Below are 20,000 nucleotides of genomic sequence, written 5' to 3'. Positions count from 1 at the left end.
CCATTCCCGATCCTACTCCCAGTCCCATTCCCCATTTAAGACCGTATTCCCGATCCCATTGCCAATCCCATTCCCGATCCCATTCCCATGCCCAATTCCCATTCCCAATCCAGTGATTCCCATCTCAATCCCAATCCCAATCCCATTCCCATTCCCAGTGATTCCCAATCCCAATCCCATCCCCAGTGATTCCCATTCCCAGTGATTCCCATTCCCATCCCCGGTGATTCCCATTCCATTCCCAGTGATTCCCATTCCCACCCCAATCCCATTCCCGGTGATTCCCATTCCCATTCCCGGTGATTCCCATTCCCATCCCCGGTGATTCCCATTCCCATTCCCAGTGATTCCCATTCCCATTCCCACATCAATCCCAATCCCAATCCCAATCCATCCCCAGTGATTCCCATTCCATTCCCATTCCCAGTGATTCCCAATCTCAATCCAATCCCAATCCCAATCCCATTCCCGGTGATTCCCACTCCCATTCCCAGTGATTCCCACTCCCACTCCCGGTGATTCCCGTTCCCGAGGTGATTCCGGTGATTCCCGTTCCCGCGCCCACCTGCTCCGAGCACATGGAGTTGATGCCGGCCATGACGGGGTTCATGGCAATGCCGCCGCCCATGGCGCCCATGCCGGGAATGCCGCCGGAACCGCCGGGAACGCCGCCAGAACCGGGAATTCCTCCTCCGGAGCCGGAATTCCACCCCCGAGCCGGGAATGACGCCGCCGGAGCCGGGAATGCCGGTGCCGGGCTCCGTTGCCGGCCATGGAGACGGTGATGCTCATGTTGTTGTACATCCCGGCGCCGCCGCCGGCCGGCGCCGCCGCCGCGCCCGCCGGGCCGAAAACGCTGGAAAACCGGGAAAAAAATGTCGGGAATGGCCAGGAACGTCCCAAAAAAGTTCCGATTTCCAATTCCCGGAGTTCCAAACGGTCCGGTGGTGGGACGGCCGAGGCTCGGTTCCGTCGCGGTCCCGTCCTGGGGTGGTCCTGGGGATTTCCTGGGAATTCCTTCCCCGAATTCCCCCTCTTTTCCCTTCGCTCCACAAGGAACTGAGGTTCAGGAATTTTGGGATGGTTTCAGTGGAAGGGACCTAAGGAGAAACTCCAGGAATATTCCAGGCTCCGTTTTTCCTTGGAAAAGTCCCAAGGGTGAGACGGCCACGGATTGTCTGGGAATTCCAGCCCAGCCGGGAATTCCTTCCCCAATCCCATTTCCCCTTTCCAGGGAATTCCCTCCATTCCCAGCTCTCCCAGCCGGGCACTGGATCCATCCCCATCCCAGCTCCTCTCCGGGAAGGGATTTTGGGAATTCCCAGGGAATGTCGGGGATCCCCCTTCCCTTTTCCATCCCAAAATCCCATAAAAATCCCTCGGGATGGATCCTGAGTGTCCTGGATCCCAGAATCCCGGAGTGGTTTGGGATGGGATCCGTGGAGCTGCAATTCCCATGGATTCCCATTCCCATTCCCATCCCCATCCCCATTCCCAGTGATTCCCATTCCCACCCCAATCCCATTCCCAGTGATTCCCAATCTCAATCCCATTCCCCTGTTCCATTCCCATCCCATTCCCACCATCCCAGGGTGCTCCAGGATTTCCTTGGACACTGCCAGGGATTCTCCGGGAATTCCAGCCCAGTCGGGAATCCCTTCCCAAGATCCCACCCAATCCTCCCTTTTCCTGGAGCTGCTCCCACCCTACACCCCGATCCCGTTCCCGATCCCAATCCCGTTCCCGTTCCAGGGGATGCACAGCCCCCATCCCAAGGCTGGAATTTCTCGGGATCTCTCTGCACCCCCAAGGCCGTCCCGGCTCCAAACTCTGATCCCATTCCCAACAAAGGGAATCCCAAACGTGGATCCCTTTGTTGGGAATTTCCGGATAACGGCACTCGGTGCCCTCCGGAAGGGCGAAGTTTCGTGGATTCTGGGATGGGGATCCCCACGGATCAACGGGGGATTCCACGGGACAATTCCAAAGGACAATCCCAATGGATGAATCCAACGAACAATCCCAGCGGCCGCTTCCAAAGGGTGACCCCGATGGGACAATCCCATTGGGCAGTTCCAAAGAACGATCCCGGTGGGCAATTCCAGAGGACAATTCCAATGGGTGACTCCAATGGATGATTCAAGTGGATAATCCCCATGGGTAATTCCCATTGACAATTCCCATGGGTAATTCCCATGGATAATTCCCATGGGTAATCCCGATGGATAATTCCACTGACAATTCCAATGGGTAATTCCATTGACAATTCCCATGGGTAATTCCCATGGATAATTCCCACGGGTAATCCCGATGGATAATTCCCATTGACAGTTCCAATGGCAAATACCAAAGGATATTCAATAGATGAATCCAATGGATAATTCCCATGGACAGTCCCAATGGACGATCCCAAAGGATGATTCTAAGGGGTGACTCCAACGGATGATTCCGAAGGATTATTCCAATGAGTAATTCCATGGATAATTTGAACGGAATAAACAATGGACAATTCCAAAGGGTGATTCTGATGGCTAAATCCAATGGATAATCCCAACGCACGATCCTAACGGATAATCCAACAGGCAATTGCAGTGGGTGATTTCATGGACAATTCCAATGGATAAATCAGGGTGATTTCATGGACAATTCCAATGGATAAATCCAAATAATCATTCCAATGGATTATTCCAATGGAATATTCCAAAGGGCGACTCTGGTGGACAATTCCAATGGCAAATACCAAAGGATAATTGCAATGGATGAATCCAATGGATGAATCCAATGGATGAATCCAATGGATAATTGAAATGAATAATTCCCATGGATAGTTCCAAAGGATAATTCCCATGGATAATCCCAATGGACAATCCCAATGGACGGTCCCAATGAGTGACTCCAACGATGACTCCAAAGGACAATCCCAATGGACAATCCCAAAGGACAATCCCAATGGTCAATCCCAATGGACAATCCCAATGAATGACTCCAAAGGACAATCCCAATGGACAATCCCAATGAAGAATCCCAATGGACAATTTCAAAGAATAATTCCAACGGGCAATGCCAATGGACGATTCCAACGGACAATTCCAACGGACGATTCCACTGGGCAGTCCCAGTGGACAATCCCAAAGGACAATTCCAATGGACAATCCCAATGGATGATTCCACTGGACAATCCCAATGGCCAATCTCAACGGACAGTTTCAAGGAATGGTTCCAATGGATGGTTCCAGAGGACAATTCCGACGGACAATCCCAATGGATAATCCCATTTGGTGACTCCAATGGACAATCCCCATGGACAATGTCCATGGACAATGTCCATGGATGATTCCAGTGGTGGCCAATCCCAAGGGACGTTCCCAACTGGACAATCCCAAGGGATGATTCCAAGGGACAATCCAGTGGATGATCCCAATGGACATTCCCATGGCCAATCTCAATGGGCAATCCCAATGGGTGACTCCAACGGATGATTCCAACGGACAATCGCCAGGGACGATTCCAACAGATAACCCCAAAGGATGATCCCAATGGACAATTCCAGTGGCCAATCCCAATGAGTGATCCCAACGGGCAATCCCCAGGGATGATCCCATTGGGTAATTTCAAAGAATGATTCCAATGGGTGTTTCCAGAGGACAATCCCAATGGACACTCCCAAAAGATAATTCCAATGAATGACCCAATGGACAATCCCAATGGACAATCCCAATGGACAATCCCAATAAATGAATCCAAGGGACAATCCCAAAGGACAATCCCAGTGGCCAATCCCAACAAATGAATCCAAGGGACAATCCCAAAGGACAATCCCAGTGAGTGACTCCAATGGACATTGCAATGGATGATTCCAACGGATGATCCCAAAGGACGATTCCAAAGGATGATTGAAACGGGCAATTCCAATGGACAATCCCAATGAATGACTCCAGTGGACAATGACCATGGACAATCCCAATGGGTGAATCCATTGGACAATCCCAACGGACAACCCCAATGGACAACCCCAACGGACAATCCCAACGGACAATCCCAATGAATGACGCCAGTGGACAATGCCCATGGACAATCCCAATGGGTGAATCCACTGGACAATCCAACGGACAATCCCAATGGACAACCCCAACGGCCAATCCCAATGAACGACTCCAATGGACAATGCCCATGGACAATCCCAATGGGTGAATCCACTGGACAATCCCAACGGACAACCCCAACGGCCAATCCCAATGAATGACTCCAATGGACAATGCCCATGGACAATCCCAATGGGTGAATCCACTGGACAACCCCAACGGACAATCCCTATGGACATTCCCAACAGCCAACCCCAATGGCCAATCCCGAAGGCCGATCCCTCCCTCCCTCCGCCAGCCGCGTGCCGTCCCGGCGCCGTTCCCTCACCCGTTGTTGCCGACGTTCCCGGCCTGCCACGGTTTCAGCTCCGGCGATTGGTACCCGGGCGCGGGCGGCGCCGGCGGCAGCTGCGGCGACACCAGGGGGCTGCCGGGGCTCAGCGCCGCCGCCGGCGCGAATCCCGACGGGTCCGGCTGCTGGCCCAGCCCTGGGAACGTCGGCAGCGCCGTCACGACACCGGGAATTCCGTCCCAAATTCCCAAATCCCCCACACATCTCCCACATCCCCATCCCGGGGAATTCCATCAAGGATTTGGAGCTCTTGGCTTGGGTGGGAAGGGAGGTGGAATTCCCATCCCGACAATCCCCAGGGTGCTCCAAGGTTTTCTTGGATGTTCCCGGGGATTCCCTGGGAATTCCTTCCCCAATCCCATTTCCCCTTTCCCGGGGAATTCCCTCCATTCCCAGCTCTCCCAGCTGGCACTGCATCCAGCCCCATCCCAGCTCCTCTCCGGGAAGGGATTTTGGGAATTCCCTTGGGAATGTCAGGGATCTCCCTTCCCTTTCCCATCCCCAAATCCCATAAAAACCCCTGGGGATGGATCCTTGAATCCCCCAAAAACCCCAAATCCCCCAAACATCCCTAAGACCCCCAAATGCCCCAAATACCTGGAATCCCCCAAACCTCCCAAACACCCCAAATCCCTGAATACCCCAAACACCCCAAACACCCCAAATCCCCTGAACACCCCAAGTACCCCGAACAACCCCCCCCACACCCCATACCTGCCCCCGGGGTACTGGAAGAGGCTCCTCAACACCCCCAAACGCCCTGAATACCCCACACACCCCAAACACCCCAAACCCCCAAACTCCCCGCACACCCCGTACCTGTCCCCGGGTACTGGAAGAGGTTCCCAAACACCCCAAATGCCCCAAACACCCCAAACGCCCCAAACAAACACCCAAATATCCCAAACACCCTGAACACCCCAGTACCCTGAATATCCCAAACACCCCAAATGCCCCAAACACCCCAAACGCCCCAAACAAACACCCAAATACCCCAAACACCCTGAACACCCCAGTACCCTGAATATCCCAAACACCCCAAATGCCCCAAACACCCTGAATCCCCAAATGCCCCAAAAATCCCAAGCACACAAAATATCCCAAATACCCCAAATACCCCTCACACCCTGAATACCCCTCACAGCCTGAATACCCCAAACACCCCAAATCCCTCAAACCCTCTGAATGTCCCAAACACCCCAAACCCCCAAGCACCTCAGATAACCCAAACACCCCAAATGCCCCAAACACCCCAAACGCCCCAAACACCCTGAATCCCCAAATCCCCCAAACACCCCACCCAACACCCCAACACCCCAACCCCCCCAACCCCAAACACCCCCAACCCCCCAAACACCCAAACCCCCAAACACCCCAAACCACCCAACCCACACCCCAACACCCCCAACACCCCAACCCCCAAACCCCCAAACACCCCAAATCCCCCAACACCCCAAACCCCCAACACCCCAAACCCCCAACCACCCCAAACCCCCACACCCCCAAACCCCCCAAACACCCCAAACCCCCAACACCCCAACACCCCCAAACACCCCAAACCCCCAAACACCCCAAACACCCCCAAACCCCCAAACCCCCAAACACCCCAACACCCCCAAACACCCCAAACCCCCCAAACCCCCAACCCCCACCCCCAAACACCCCAAACCCCCCAAACACCCCAAACACCCCAAACCCCCAAACACCCCAAACCCCCAACACCCCAAACCCCCAAACACCCCAAACCCCCCAACACCCCACACCCCCAAACCCCCAACCCCCAACACCCCCAAACCCCCCAAACCCCCCAACCCCCCAACACCCCACCCCCAACCCCCCAAACCCCCCACACCCAAACCCCCAACCCCCCAACACCCCAAACACCCCCAACCCCCCAAACACCCCAACACCCCAAACACCCCACACCCCACCCCCAACACCCCAACACCCCCAAACACCCCACACCCCCAAACACCCCCAACCCCCCAACACCCCCCAACACCCCCAACCCCCCAACCCCCCAACACCCCCAAACACCCCAACACCCCCAACCCCCAACCACCCCCAACCCCCCACACCCCCAACACCCCAAACACCCCACACCCCCAAACCCCCCCAACCCCCCACACCCCCACACACCCCAAACACCCCACACCCCAACACCCACACCCCCCACCCCCCACCCCCACCCCCCAAACCCCCCAACCCCCCAACCACCCCAAACACCCCACACCCCAACACCCCCAACACCCCACACCCCCACCCCCCAACACCCCCAACCCCCCAACACCCCCCCACCCCCCCAACACCCCAACCCCCCCAACACCCCCACACCCCCCACCACCCCCACACCCCAAACACCCCACCCCCCAAACACCCCAACCCACCCCCAACCCCCCAACCCCCAAACACCCCAACCCCCCACACCCCAACCCCCAACCCCAAACACCCCCACCACCCCACACCCCAAACACCCCAAACACCCCAAACACCCACACCACCCCCAAACACCCCAAACCCCCCAACACCCCAAACCCCCAAACACCCAAACCCCCAAACACCCCAAACACCCCCAAACACCCCAAACACCCCAAACCCCCAAACACCCCAAATACCCCAAACACCCCAAACCCCCACCCCCAAACACCCCAAACACCCCAAACACCCAAATACCCCAAACACCCCAAACACCCACAAACACCCCAAACACCCCAAACCCCCAAACACCCCCACCACACCCCAAACACCCCAAACACCCCAAACCCCCCAACACCCCAAACACCCCAACCCCCAACCCCCAAACACCCCAAACACCCCAACACCCCAAACACCCCAAACACCCCAAACACCCCAAACACCCCAAACACCCCAAACACCCCAAACACCAACACCCCAAACACCCCAAACCCCCAACACCCCAAACACCCCAAACACCCCAAACCCCCCCAAACACCCAACACCCCAAACACCCCAACACCCCCAACACACCCAACCCCAACACCCAAACACCCCAAACACCCCAAACACCCCAAACCCCAACCCCCAAACACCCCAAACACCCCAACACACCCCAAACACCCCAAACACCCCAAACACCCCAAACACCCCAAACACCCCAAACACCCCAAACACCCCAAACACCCCAAACACCCCAAACACCCCAACACCCCAAACACCCCCAACACCCCAAACACCCAAACACCCCAAATCCCCCAAACACCCCCAAACCCCCAAACACCCCAAACACCACCAAACACCCCAAACACCCCAAATACCCCAAACACCCCAAACCCCCCCAACACCCCAAACCCCCCAAACACCCCAAACACCCCAAACACCTCAAATACCCCAAACACCCCAAACACCCCAAACACCCCAAATACCCCAAATACCCCAAACATCCCAAACACCCCAAATACCCCAAACACCCCAAATCCCCCAAACACCCCAAATCCCCCAAACAACCCAAACACCCCAAACACCCCAAATACCCCAAATCCCCCAAACACCCCAAATACCCCAAACACCCCAAACCCCCCAAACACCCCAAACATCCCAAACACCCCAAATACCCCAAACACCCCAAATCCCCCAAACACCCCAAATACCCCAAATCCCCCAAACACCCCAAACACCCCAAACACCCCAAACACCCCAAACACCCCAAATACCCCAAACACCCCAACATCCCAAACACCCCAAATACCCCAAACACCCCCAATCCCCCAAACACCCCAAACACCCCAAACACCCCAAATCCCCCAAACACCCCAAATACCCCAAATCCCCCAAACACCCCCAATACCCCAAACACCCCCAAACGCCCCAAACACCCCAAATCCCCCAAACACCCAAATACCCCAAATACCCCAAACACCCCAAATCCCCCAAACACCCCAAATACCCCAAATACCCCCAAACGCCCCAAACACCCCCAATCCCCCAAACACCCCAACTACCCCAAATCCCACAAATCCCACAAACACCCCAAATGCCCCAAATACCCCAAACATCCCAAATCCCCCAAACACCCCAAATACCCCAAATACCCCCAAACGCCCCAAACACCCCAAATCCCCCAAACACCCCAAATACCCCAAATACCCCAAACACCCCAAATCCCCCAAACACCCCAAATACCCCAAACACCCCAAACCCCCCAAACACCCCCAATCCCCCAAACACCTCAAATACCCCAAACACCCCAAACACCCCAAACACCCCAAATGCCCCAAATACCCCAAACACCCCAAATACCCCAAATCCCCCAAACACCCCAAACACCCCAAACACCCCAAACACCCCAAACACCCCAAATACCCCAAATCCCCCAAACACCCCAAATACCCCAAATACCCCAAACCCCCCAAACATCCCAAACACCCCAAATACCCCAAACACCCCAAACCCCCCAAACCTCAACTCAACACCCAAACACCTCAAATACCCCAAACACCCCAAATCCCCCAAACACCCCAAACACCCCAAACACCCCAAATCCCCCAAACACCCCAAACACCCCAAACACCCCAAACACCCCAAATCCCCCAAACACCCCAAACACTCCAAATCCCTGTGCCCCCCGTACCTGCCCCCGGGTACTGGAAGAGGTTCTGCTGCATCCCGGCTGGGCCCATCCCGGCTCCGTAGGGCGCCGCCGGTGCCGCCGCCGGTGCCGCCGTCGGCGCCGCTCCCATCACGGCGCGGCCCCCGAGGCCCCCGCGCGCCCCCAGCGCCGCCTCGGGACCCCCGAACGCGGCCACGCCGGCGCCGGGGCCGCTCGTACCGTAACCGGGCGTGGGGAACGGGAACTGCGGCTGCGGCTGCTGCTGCTGCTGCTGCTGCCGGGCCGTCCCCATCGGGGCTCCCATGGGCGTCCCCATCGGGGCTCCCATCGGGGCTCCCATGGGGGTCCCCAGGGGGGAATTGCCGAAATTCTGCTGCTGCTGCTGCTGCTGTTGCTGCTGCTGCTGCTGGCGCATGAGGAGCGCGCGCTGCTGCATCAGCTGCCGCTGCCGGTGCTGCTGGCTGTAGAGCTCCCGCTGCCGCTGCGCCAGCATCTGCGCGTTCAGGGGCGGCTGTGGGACGGAATTGAGGGGACAGGGGTAAAAAATCCCGAAATTCCAGCCAGGAATGAGCCCAGAGCTCCCACTGCCACTGCGCCGGCGTCTGCGCATTCAGGGGGATGGAATTGGGGGGTCAGGGGTAAAAAATCCCGAAATTCCAGCCAGGATTCAGCCCAGAGCTCTGCCAGCATCTGCGCGTTCAGGGGCGGCTGCGGGATGGAACCGGGGTCAGAGGTGAGGTGTCCCCCCAATAAAACCCCAAAATTCCAGCCAGGAATCAGCCCAGAGCTCCCGCTGCCGCTGCGCCGGCGTCCGCGCGTTCAGGGGGACGGAATTGGGGGTCAGGGGTAAAAAATCCCGAAATTCCAGCCAGGAATCAGCCCAGAGCTCTGCCAGCATCTGCGCGTTCAGGGGCGGCTGCGGGATGGAACCGGGGTCAGAGGTGAGGTGTGCCCCCAAAAAAATCCCGAAATTCCAGCCAGGAATCAGCCCTGGGGCGGCTGCGGGATGGAATCGGGGTCAGAGGGGAGGTGTGCCCCCAAAAAATCCCGAAATTCCAGCCAGGAATCAGCCCTGGGAGGCTGTGGGATGGAATCGGGGTCAGAGGGGAGGTGTGCCCCCAAAAAATCCCGAAATTCCAGCCAGGAATCAGCCCTGGGAGGCTGTGGGATGGAATTGGGGGGACAGGGGTAATAAAAAATCCTGAAATTCCAGCCAGGAATCAGCCGTGGGAGGGCTGTGGGACACCAAAGGGGGACAGGGGTAAAAAATCCCAAAATTCCAGCCGGGAATCAGCCCTGGGAGGGCTGTGGGATGGAACTGGGGTGAGAGGTGAGATCTCAAAAAAAATCCCAAAATTCAAACCAAGGGGGGCTGTGGGACCAAAGGGGGGTCAGGGTTGGGCTGAGGCCTCTCCCCAAAAAATCCCAAAATTCCAGCCAGGAGTCAGCCCTGGGGGGGCTGTGGGATGGAACTGAGGGGACAGGAGTAAAAAATCCTGAAATTCCAGCCAGGAATCAGCCCTGGGGGGGTTGCTGAGAGGGTTTTGGGATTTGGAAATGGGAAAACTCAGATTGCACATCGTAAAGCAAAACTTCATAATTAAAGCTGTCTCGAAACCTAAATCCTAAATCCCAAATGCATCTCTAAAAGCCATCCCAAACCCCAAACCCCGCAAAAAACCCCAAAACCCCAAACAAACCCCAAAACCCCATAAAAACCCCAAAGAAACCCCAAACAAACCCCAAACAAACCCCAAAATCCCCCACTGTTCCCTACGGCAGCTGTGGCGGAGAGCCCCATCCCAAAGCCCAAACCCCTCTCAAACTCCAAACCCCAAATTCCAAAAACCCCAAACCCTGAATCCTCAAACCCCAAACACTCCAAATCTCAATTCCCAAACCCCAAACCCCACAAAAACCCCAAACAAACCCCAAAATCCCCCTTTAGTTACCAGGGGCTGCTGCTGCTGCTGCTGTGGGATCCCAGCGTGTAGTGAGAGCCCCATCCCAAACCCCAAACCTGTCTCAAACTCCAAACCCCAAACTCCAAACTCATCTCAAACCCCAAAACACCCCAAAGTAACCCCAAAACGCCCCATTAAAACCCCAAACAAACCCCAAACAAACCCCAAAACCCCAAACAAACCCCAAAATCCCCCGTCGTTACCTACGGCAGCTGCGGCCGAGAGCCCCATCCCAAACCCAAACCCCTCTCAAACTCCAAACCCCAAATTCCAAAAACCCCAAACCCCAAACCCTGAATCCTCAAACCCCAAACACTCCAAATCTCAATTCCCAAACCCCAAACCCCACAAAACCCCCAAACAAACCCCAAAATCCCCCATTAGCTACCAGGGGCTGCTGCTGCTGCTGTGGGATCCCAGCGTGCAGTGACAGCCCCATCCCAAACCCCAAACCCCTCTCAAACTCCAAACCCCAAATTCCAAACTCATCTCAAACCCCAAAACACCCCAAACTAACCCAAAACGCCCCATTAAAACCCCAAACCAACCCCACAAACCCCATAAATCCCCCAAATTTCCCGTAGTTACCTGCTGCTGCTGCTGCTGCTGCTGCTGCTGCTGCGGGATCCCGGCGCGCAGCGAGAGCCCCATCACAAACCCCAAAAACCACAAACCCCAAACCCCGAAAACCACAAACCCCAAACACTCCAAATCTCAATTCCCAAACCCCAAACACCCCATACACCCTAAACCAACCCCACAAACCCCACAAAAACCCCGAATTTCCCGTAGTTACCTGCGGCTGCTGCTGCTGCTGCTGCTGCGGGATCCCGGCGCGCAGGGACAGCCCCATCACAAACCCCAAAAACCACAAACCCCACACCCCAAATCCTGAACCCCAAACACCCTAAACCAACCCCACAAACCCCACAAACACCCCGAATTTCCCGTAGTTACCTGCGGCTGCTGCTGCTGCTGCTGCTGCGGGATCCCGGCGCGCAGGGACAGCCCCATCACAAACCCCAAAAACCACAAACCCCAAACCCCAAATCCTGAACCCCAAACACCCCAAACCAACCCACAAACCCCACAAAAACCCCGAATTTGCCGCTGTTACCTGCGGCTGCTGCTGCTGCTGCTGCTGCTGCGGGATCCCGGCGCGCAGCGACAGCCCCACGGGCGCCCCGAAGTGCCCCAGCAGCGCCGCCTGGCGGTTCTGCTGCAGCAACTGCAACGCAACGGCGCCAACGCGTTTGGACGGGCTTCAATGGGGCTTTTAATGGGCTTTAATGGGGTTTTTAATGGGGTTTTTATGGGGTTTTAATGGGGTTTAATGGGGTTTTTCTATGGGCTTTAATGGGGTTTTTAATGGGGTTTAATGGGCTTCTTCTATGGGGTTTAATGGGGTTTCTCTATGGGCTTCAATGGGGTTCTTCTACGGGCTTTAATGGGGTTTTTCTATGGGCTTTAATGGGCTTCTTCTATGGGCTTCAATGGGCTTTTTCTATGGGCTTTAATGGGGTTTTGCTATAATGAGCTTCAATGGGGTTTTAATGGGCTTTAATGGGGTTTTTCTATGGGGTTTAATGGGGTTTTTCTATGGGCTTTAATGGGGTTTTTAATGGGGTTTTTATGGGGTTTTTCTAGTGGGTTTAATGGGGTTTTTAATGGAGTTTAATGGGGTGTTTCTATGGGCTTTAATGAGCTTTTTAATGGGCTTTAATGGGGTTTTTCTATGGGCTTTAATGGGCTTTTTAATGGGCTTCAATGGGGTTTTTGTAGGGGGTTTAATGGGGTTTTTCTATGGGCTTCAATGGGGTTTTTCTATGGGCTTCAACGAGGGTTTTTCTATGGGCTTTAATGGGCTTTTGCCATGGGCTTCAATGGGGTTTTTCTATGGGCTTCAATGGGGTTTTTCTATGGGCTTCAATGGGGTTTTTAATGGGCTTTAATGGGGTTTTTCTATGGGCTTCAATGGGGTTTTTCTATGGGCTTCAACGAGGGTTTTTCTATGGGCTTCAATGGGGTTTTTCTATGGGCTTTAATGGGGTTTTTCTATGGGCTTTAATGGGCTTTTGCCATGGGCTTCAATGGGGTTTTTCTATGGGCTTCAATGGGGTTTTTCTATGGGATTTAATGGGGTTTTTAATGGGCTTCAATGGGGTTTTTCTATGGGATTTAATGGGGTTTTTAATGGGCTTCAATGGGCTTTTTCTATGGGCTTCAATGGGGTTTTTCTATGGGCTTCAATGGGCTTTTTCTAGGGGCTTTAATGGGGTTTTTAATGGGGTTTTTATGGGGGTTTTCTAGTGGGTTTAATGGGGTTTTTAATGGAGTTTAATGGGGTGTTTCTATGGGCTTTAATGAGCTTTTTAATGGGCTTTAATGGGGTTTTTCTATGGGCTTTAATGGGCTTTTTAATGGGCTTCAATGGGGTTTTTGTAGGGGGTTTAATGGGGTTTTTCTATGGGCTTCAATGGGGTTTTTCTATGGGCTTCAACGAGGGTTTTTCTATGGGCTTTAATGGGCTTTTGCCATGGGCTTCAATGGGGTTTTTCTATGGGCTTTAATGGGGTTTTTCTATGGGCTTCAATGGGGTTTTTAATGGGCTTTAATGGGGTTTTTCTATGGGCTTCAATGGGCTTTTTCTATGGGATTTAATGGGGTTTTTAATGGGCTTCAATGGGCTTTTTCTATGGGCTTCAATGGGGTTTTTCTATGGGCTTCAATGGGCTTCCTCTATGGGCTTTAATGGGGTTTTTATGGGGCTTTCATGCGGTTTTTAATGGGGGTTTTATGGGGTTTTTATGCGGTTTTTAATGGGTTTTCGTGGGGTTTTTAATGGGATTTTTATGGGGTGCAATGGGGTTTCAATGGGGTTTCTATGGGATTTTTATTGGGCTTTTATGGGGTTTCAATGGGGTTCTATGGGGTTTTCATGGGGTTTTTATGGCGTTTTCATGGGGTTTTTATGGGGTTTTTAATGGGATTTTTATCGGGGTTTTTATTGCGTTTTTAATGGGGTTTTTTTTGGGTTTTTGGGGCTTTTAAATAGGGTTTTCATGGGGTTTTTAATGGGGTTTTCATGGGGTTTTTATGGGGTTTTTAATGGGATTTTTATCGGGGTTTTTATTGCGTTTTTAATGGGGTTTTTTTGGGTTTTGGGGGCTTTTAAATAGGGTTTTCATGGGGTTTTTAATGGGGTTTTCATGGGGTTTTTAATGGGGTTTTCATGGGGTTTCTACGGGGTTTTCATGGGGTTTTTAATGGGGTTTTCATGGGGTTTTCATGGGGTTTTCACAGGGTTTTTAATGGTTTTCATGGGGTTTTCATGGGGTTTTAAATGGGGTTTTTATGGGGTTCTCATGGGGTTTCTATGGGCTTTTTATGGGGTTTTTAATGCAGCTTTTATGGGGTTCTCATGGGGTTTTTAATGGGGTTTCTATGGGGTGTCTATGGGGTTTTCATGGGGTTTTCAATGGGGTTTCTGATAGGGTTTAATGGGTTTTTAATGGATTTTTCACAGGGTTCAATGGGGTTTCAATGGGGTTTTCATGGGGTTTTTATGGGGTTTTATGGGGTTTTTAAAGGGGTTTCAATGGGGTTTTCAATGGGGTTTTCATGGGGTTTCTATGGGATTTTTATTGGGCTTTTATGGGGTTTTAATGGGGTTTTCATGGGGTTTTTATGGGGTTTCTAGGGGGTTTCTAGGGGGTTTCTATGGGGTTCTCATGGCGTTTGTATGGGCTTTTTTGGGGTTTTTAATGGGGTTTCTAATAGGGTTTAATGGGGTTTTTAATGGGATTTTTAATAGGGTTCAATGGGGTTTTCATGGGGTTTTTATGGGGTTTTAATGGGGTTTTCAATGGGGTTTTCATGGGGTTTCTATGGGATTTTTATTGGGCTTCTATGGGGTTTCTATGGGGTTTTTATGGGGTTTTCATGGGTTTTTATGGGGTTTTCTATGGGGTTTTTAATGGGATTTTTATGGGGTTTTTATGAGGTTTCTATGGGATTTTTATTTGGGTTTTTAATGGGGTTTCTAGGGGGTTTTTATGGGTTTGTATGGGCTTTTTTGGGGTTTTAAATGAGGCTTTTATGGGGTTTTTAATGCGGCTTTTATGGGGTTTTCATGGGGTTCTCATGGAGTTTCTATGGGCTTTTTATGGGGTTCTTAATGGGGTTTTTTGGGGTTTTAATGAGGTTTTTAATGGGGTTTTTTATGGGGTTTTTAATGGGGTTTTCAATGGGGTTTTCATGGGGTTTTAATGAGGTTTTTAATGGGGTTTTCATGGGGTTTTTATGGGGTTTTTATGAGGTTTCTATGGGATTTTTATTGGGTTTTTAATGGGGTTTCTATGGGGTTTCCATGGGGTTTTTATGGGGTTTCTATGGGGTTTTTTATGGGGTTTCCATGGGGTTTTCATGTGGTTTTTTGGGGCTTTCATGGGGTTTTTAATGGGCTTTTTAATGGGGTTTTATGAGGTTTTTATGGGGTTTTTATGGGGTTTTTAATGGGGTTTCTATGGGGTTTTTATTTGGGTTTTTAATGGGGTTTCTAGGGGGTTTTTATGGGGTTTCATTGAGTTTTTATGGGGTTTTTTTATGGGGTTTTTGGGTTTTTTTTGGGGGGAATTTTTTCTAATTCTTTGGGGTTTATAATGGGTTTTAAAATTCCTTTTATCAGAATTCTTTGTGGTTTTTTAGAGGTTTTTTGGGGGATTTTTTGGGGATTTTTTTAGAATTCTTTGGAGTTTTTGAGGGGGATATTTTGGGGATTTTTTGGAATTCCGTGGCGGTTTTGGGGGATTTTTCTGGGAATTTTACTGGGCTTTTAATGGGATTTTGGGGGGATATTTTGGGGGATTTTGGGATATTTTGGGGATTTTGGGGGATATTTTGGGGATTTTGGGGGGATTTTTGGTGGATATTTTGGGGATTTTGGGGGATATTTTGGGGATTTTTTGGGGATTTTTGGGGGATTTTTGGGGGATATTTTGGGGATTTTGGGAGATATTTTGGGGGATATTTGGGGGATTTTTGGGGATTTTGGGGTGATTTTAGGTGGATATTTTGGGGATTTTGGGGGATTTTTTTGGGGATTTTTTGGGGATTTTTGGGGGATATTTTGGGGATTTTTGGGGGATATTTTGGGGGATATTTGGGGGATTTTGGGGGATTTTGGGGGATATTTGGGGGATTTTCGGGGATTTTGGGGGGATTTTAGGTGGATATTTTGGGGATTTTGGGGGATATTTTGGGGGATATTTGGGGATATTTTGGGGGATATTTTGGGGGTTTTGGGGGATTATTTGGGGATATTTTGTCTATTTTGGGGGGATTTTTGGAGGTATTTTTGGGGTATTTAGGGGGGATATTTTCGGGGTATTTTCGGGGGATATTTTGGGGATTTTGGGGGGATATTTTGGGGATTTTGGGGGGATTTTTTGGGGGATTTTTTGAGGTATTTTGGGGGATTTTGGGGATTATTTGGGGATATTTTGTCATTTTGGGGGGATTTTTTGAGGTATTTTTGGGGGATATTTTGAGTAGTTTAGGGGGATAATTTAGGGGTGTTTTCGGGGGATATTTTGGGTAATTTTGGGGGATATTTTAGGGGGATTTTTGGGAGGATATTTTGGGTATTTTTGGGGGATTTTGGGGGGATATTTTCAGGTATTTTTGGGGGATATTTTAGGGATATTTTGGGGTATTTTTAGGAATATTTTGGGAGATATTTTGGGGATTTTGGGGGATTATTTGGGATATTTTGTCTGTTTGGGGGGATTTTTTGAGATATTTTTGAGATGTTTTGGGGGATATTTTGGGGATTTTTGGGGGATTATTTGGGGATATTTTGTCTATTTTGGGGGGATTTTTGAGGTATTTTTGGGGTATTTTGGGGGGATTTTTTTGGTATTTTTGGGGGATATTTTGGGTACTTTAGGGGGATATTTTAGGGGTATTTTCGGGGGATATTTTGGGTGGTTTTGGGGATATTTTAGGGATATTTGGGGTATTTTTAGAGATATTTAGGGGGATATTCTGGGATTTTTGGGGGGGATTTTGGGGGATATTTTGGGAAATGTTTTGGGGGATATTTTGGGTATTTTGGGTGATAATTTGGGTATTTTTAGAGATATTTTGGAGGATATTTGGGGTGTTTTTGGGAGATATTTTAGGGATATTTTTGGGGGATATTTTGGGTATTTCTGGGGGATATTTGGGGGATTTTTGGGGGATATTTTGGGCATTTTTAGAGATATTTTGAGGGATATATTGGGTATTTTTAGGGATATTTTGGGGGACATTTTGGGGATTTTTGGGGATTTTTAGGGATATTTTGGGGATTTTTGGGGGGATATTTTGGGGGGATATCTTGGGTACTTTTAGAGATATTTTGAGGAATATATTGGGTATTTCTGGAGGATATTTTGGGATATTTTGGGGTATTTTTAGGGAAAATTTGGGGGATACTTTGGGGATTTTTGAGGATATTTTGGGTATTTTTGGGGGATATTTTGGGGGAATATTTTGGAGTATTTTGGGGGGATATTTTGGGGGATATTTTAGGGATATTTTGGGGGATATTTTAGGGAGATATTTTGGGAATTTTTGGGGGATATTTTGGGGATTTTTTGGGTGTTTTTGGAGGATATTTTGGGTATTTTTAGAGATATTTTGAGGAATATTTTGGGATTTTTGGGGGATATTTTTGGGGGATATTTCAGGTATTTTTAGAGATATTTGAGGGATATATTGGGTATTTTTAGGGATATTTTTGGGGGATATTTTGGGGGTTTTTGGGGGATATTTCGGGGATTTTGGGGGGATATTTTGGGGATATTTTGGGTATTTTTAGGGACATTTTTGGGGGATATTTTGGGGATTTTTGGGGGATATTTTGGAAACATTTTGGGGTATTTTTAGGGATATTTTTGGGGGATACTTAGGGTATTTTAAAGGATATTTTGGGGATATTTTGGGGATTTTTCCAGATATTTTTGAGGGATATTTTGGGGATATTTTGGGTATTTTAAGGTATATTTTTGGGGGATATTTTGGGTATTTTGGGGAGATATTTTGGGGTATTTTTAGGAATATTTTGGGGTATTTTTAGGGATATTTTTGGGGATATTTTGGGTGTTTTCAGGGCTATTTTGGGCTATTTTTGGGTGTATTTTTGTGCCTTCCTGCCGTACCTGCTGCTGTCCCTGCAGGCGCTGCTGCAGCTGCAGCCGGAGCTGGTTGGGGGCAGCCACTGCACAGCTTGGGGATTTTGTGGAGATTTTGGGGATTTTGGGGGATTTTTTGGGGATATTTTGGGGTTTTTTTAGGGATATTTTTGGGGGGATATTTTGGGTATTTTTAGAGATATTTTGAGGGATACGTTGGGTATTTTTAGGGCTATTTTGGGGGATATTATGGGGATTTTTAGGGATATTTTGGGGGATATTTTGAGTGTTTTGGGGGGATATTTTCGGGGTATTTTCGGGGGATATTCTGGGGATTTTAGGGGGATAATTTGGGGATTTTGGGGGGATTTTTGGGGGATATTTTGGAGATTTTTGGGGGATATTTTGGGTATTTTTAGGGATATTTTGGGATATTTTGGGGTATTTTCAGGGATATTTTTGGGGGATATTTTGGATATTTTTAGGGATATTTTGGGGATTTTGGGGGATGTTTTAGGAATATTTTGGGGGATATTTTGGGGTATTTTTAGGGAATTTTTGGGAATATCTTTGTGCCTTCCTGCCTCACCTGCTGCTGTCCCTGCAGGCGCTGCTGCAGCTGCAGCCGGAGCTGGTTGGGGGCAGCCACTGCACAGCTTGGGGATTTTGGGGAGATTTTGGGGATATTTTGGGGAGATTTTGGGGATTTTGGGGAGATTTTGGGGATATTTTGGGGTTTTTTTGGGGGGATATTTTGGGGATTTTTGGGGATATTTTGGGGATATTTTGGGGTATTTTTAGGGATTTTTTGGGGGATATTTTGGGGATTTTTGGGGGATATTTTGGGGTATTACTAGGGATATTTTTGGGGGATATTTTGGGTATTTTTAGGGCTATTTTGGGGATATTTCAGGGATTTTTATGGATATTTTTGGGGGATATTTTGGGTATTTTTAGGGATATTTTTGGAGATATTTTGGATATTTTCAGGGATATTTTGTGTGTATTTTTGTGCCTTCCTGCCTCACCTGCTGCTGTCCCTGCAGGCGCTGCTGCAGCTGCAGCCGGAGCTGGTTGGGGGCAGCCACTGCACAGCTTGGGGATTTTGGGGAGATTTTGGGGATTTTGGGGGATATTTTGGGGATATTTTGGGGTTTTTTTTGGGGGGGATATTTTGGGGATTTTTGGGGGATATTTTGGGGTATTATTAGGGATATTTTTGGGGGATATTTTGGGTATTTTTAGGGCTATTTTGGGGATATTTCGGGGATTTTTATGGATATTTTTGGGGGATATTTTGGGGATATTTTGGGTATTTTTAGGGATATTTTTGGGGGATATCTTGGGTATTTTGGGGGATATTTTGGGTGTATCTTTGTGCAATCCTGCCGTACCTGCTGCTGTCCCTGCAGGCGCTGCTGCAGCCGCAGCCGAGCTGCCTGGGGCAGCCACTGCACAGCTTGGGTGTTTGGGGAGATTTTGGGGATTTTGGGGGATTTTTTGGGGATATTTTGGGGTATTTTTAGGGATATTTTTGGGGGATATTTTGGGTATTTTTAGAGATATTTTGAGGGATACGTTGGGTATTTTTAGGGCTATTTTGGGGATATTATGGGGATTTTTAGGGATATTTTGGGGGATATTTTGAGTGTTTTGGGGGATATTTTCGGGGTATTTTCGGGGGATATTTTGGGGATTTTAGGGGGATAATTTGGGGATTTTGGGGGGATTTTTGGGGGATATTTTGGGGATTTCTGGGGGATATTTTGGGGTATTTTTAGGGATATTTTGGGGATATTTTGAGTATTTTTAGGGATATTTCGGAGATATTTTGGGGTATTTTCAGGGATATTTTTGGGA

The 20,000-nt window shown here is 50.0% G+C and overlaps 2 protein-coding genes across 2 annotated transcripts in view; both read right to left on the bottom strand.

Annotated features, from left to right (window-relative positions):
• The window catches only part of LOC134434422 (nuclear receptor coactivator 1-like), a 9,708-nt gene extending 8,898 nt beyond the window's left edge, over positions 1–810 (bottom strand). Inside the window, exon 1 of the mRNA XM_063183077.1 lies at positions 566–810. Within this exon, the coding sequence (XP_063039147.1) occupies positions 566–637 (72 nt within the window). The 5' untranslated portion in view covers positions 638–810. The remainder of the gene's footprint in view (positions 1–565) is intronic.
• Positions 811–4,406: 3,596 nt separating this feature from the next.
• On the bottom strand, positions 4,407–18,468 carry LOC134434421 (nuclear receptor coactivator 1-like; the record flags this gene model as incomplete). The annotated part of the gene is made up of 4 exons (XM_063183076.1): positions 4,407–4,570; positions 9,023–9,512; positions 12,083–12,193; positions 18,168–18,468. Coding segments are annotated over 4 exons (1,066 nt in total), but the record flags the coding sequence as incomplete, so codon positions are not given.
• Between the last annotated feature and the right edge of the window lie 1,532 nt (positions 18,469–20,000).

Source organism: Melospiza melodia, unplaced genomic scaffold, assembly GCF_035770615.1.
Source record: "Melospiza melodia melodia isolate bMelMel2 unplaced genomic scaffold, bMelMel2.pri scaffold_355, whole genome shotgun sequence".
Taxonomy (NCBI): Eukaryota; Metazoa; Chordata; class Aves; order Passeriformes; family Passerellidae; genus Melospiza; species Melospiza melodia.
This window is presented reverse-complemented; position numbering and strand designations above follow the sequence as displayed.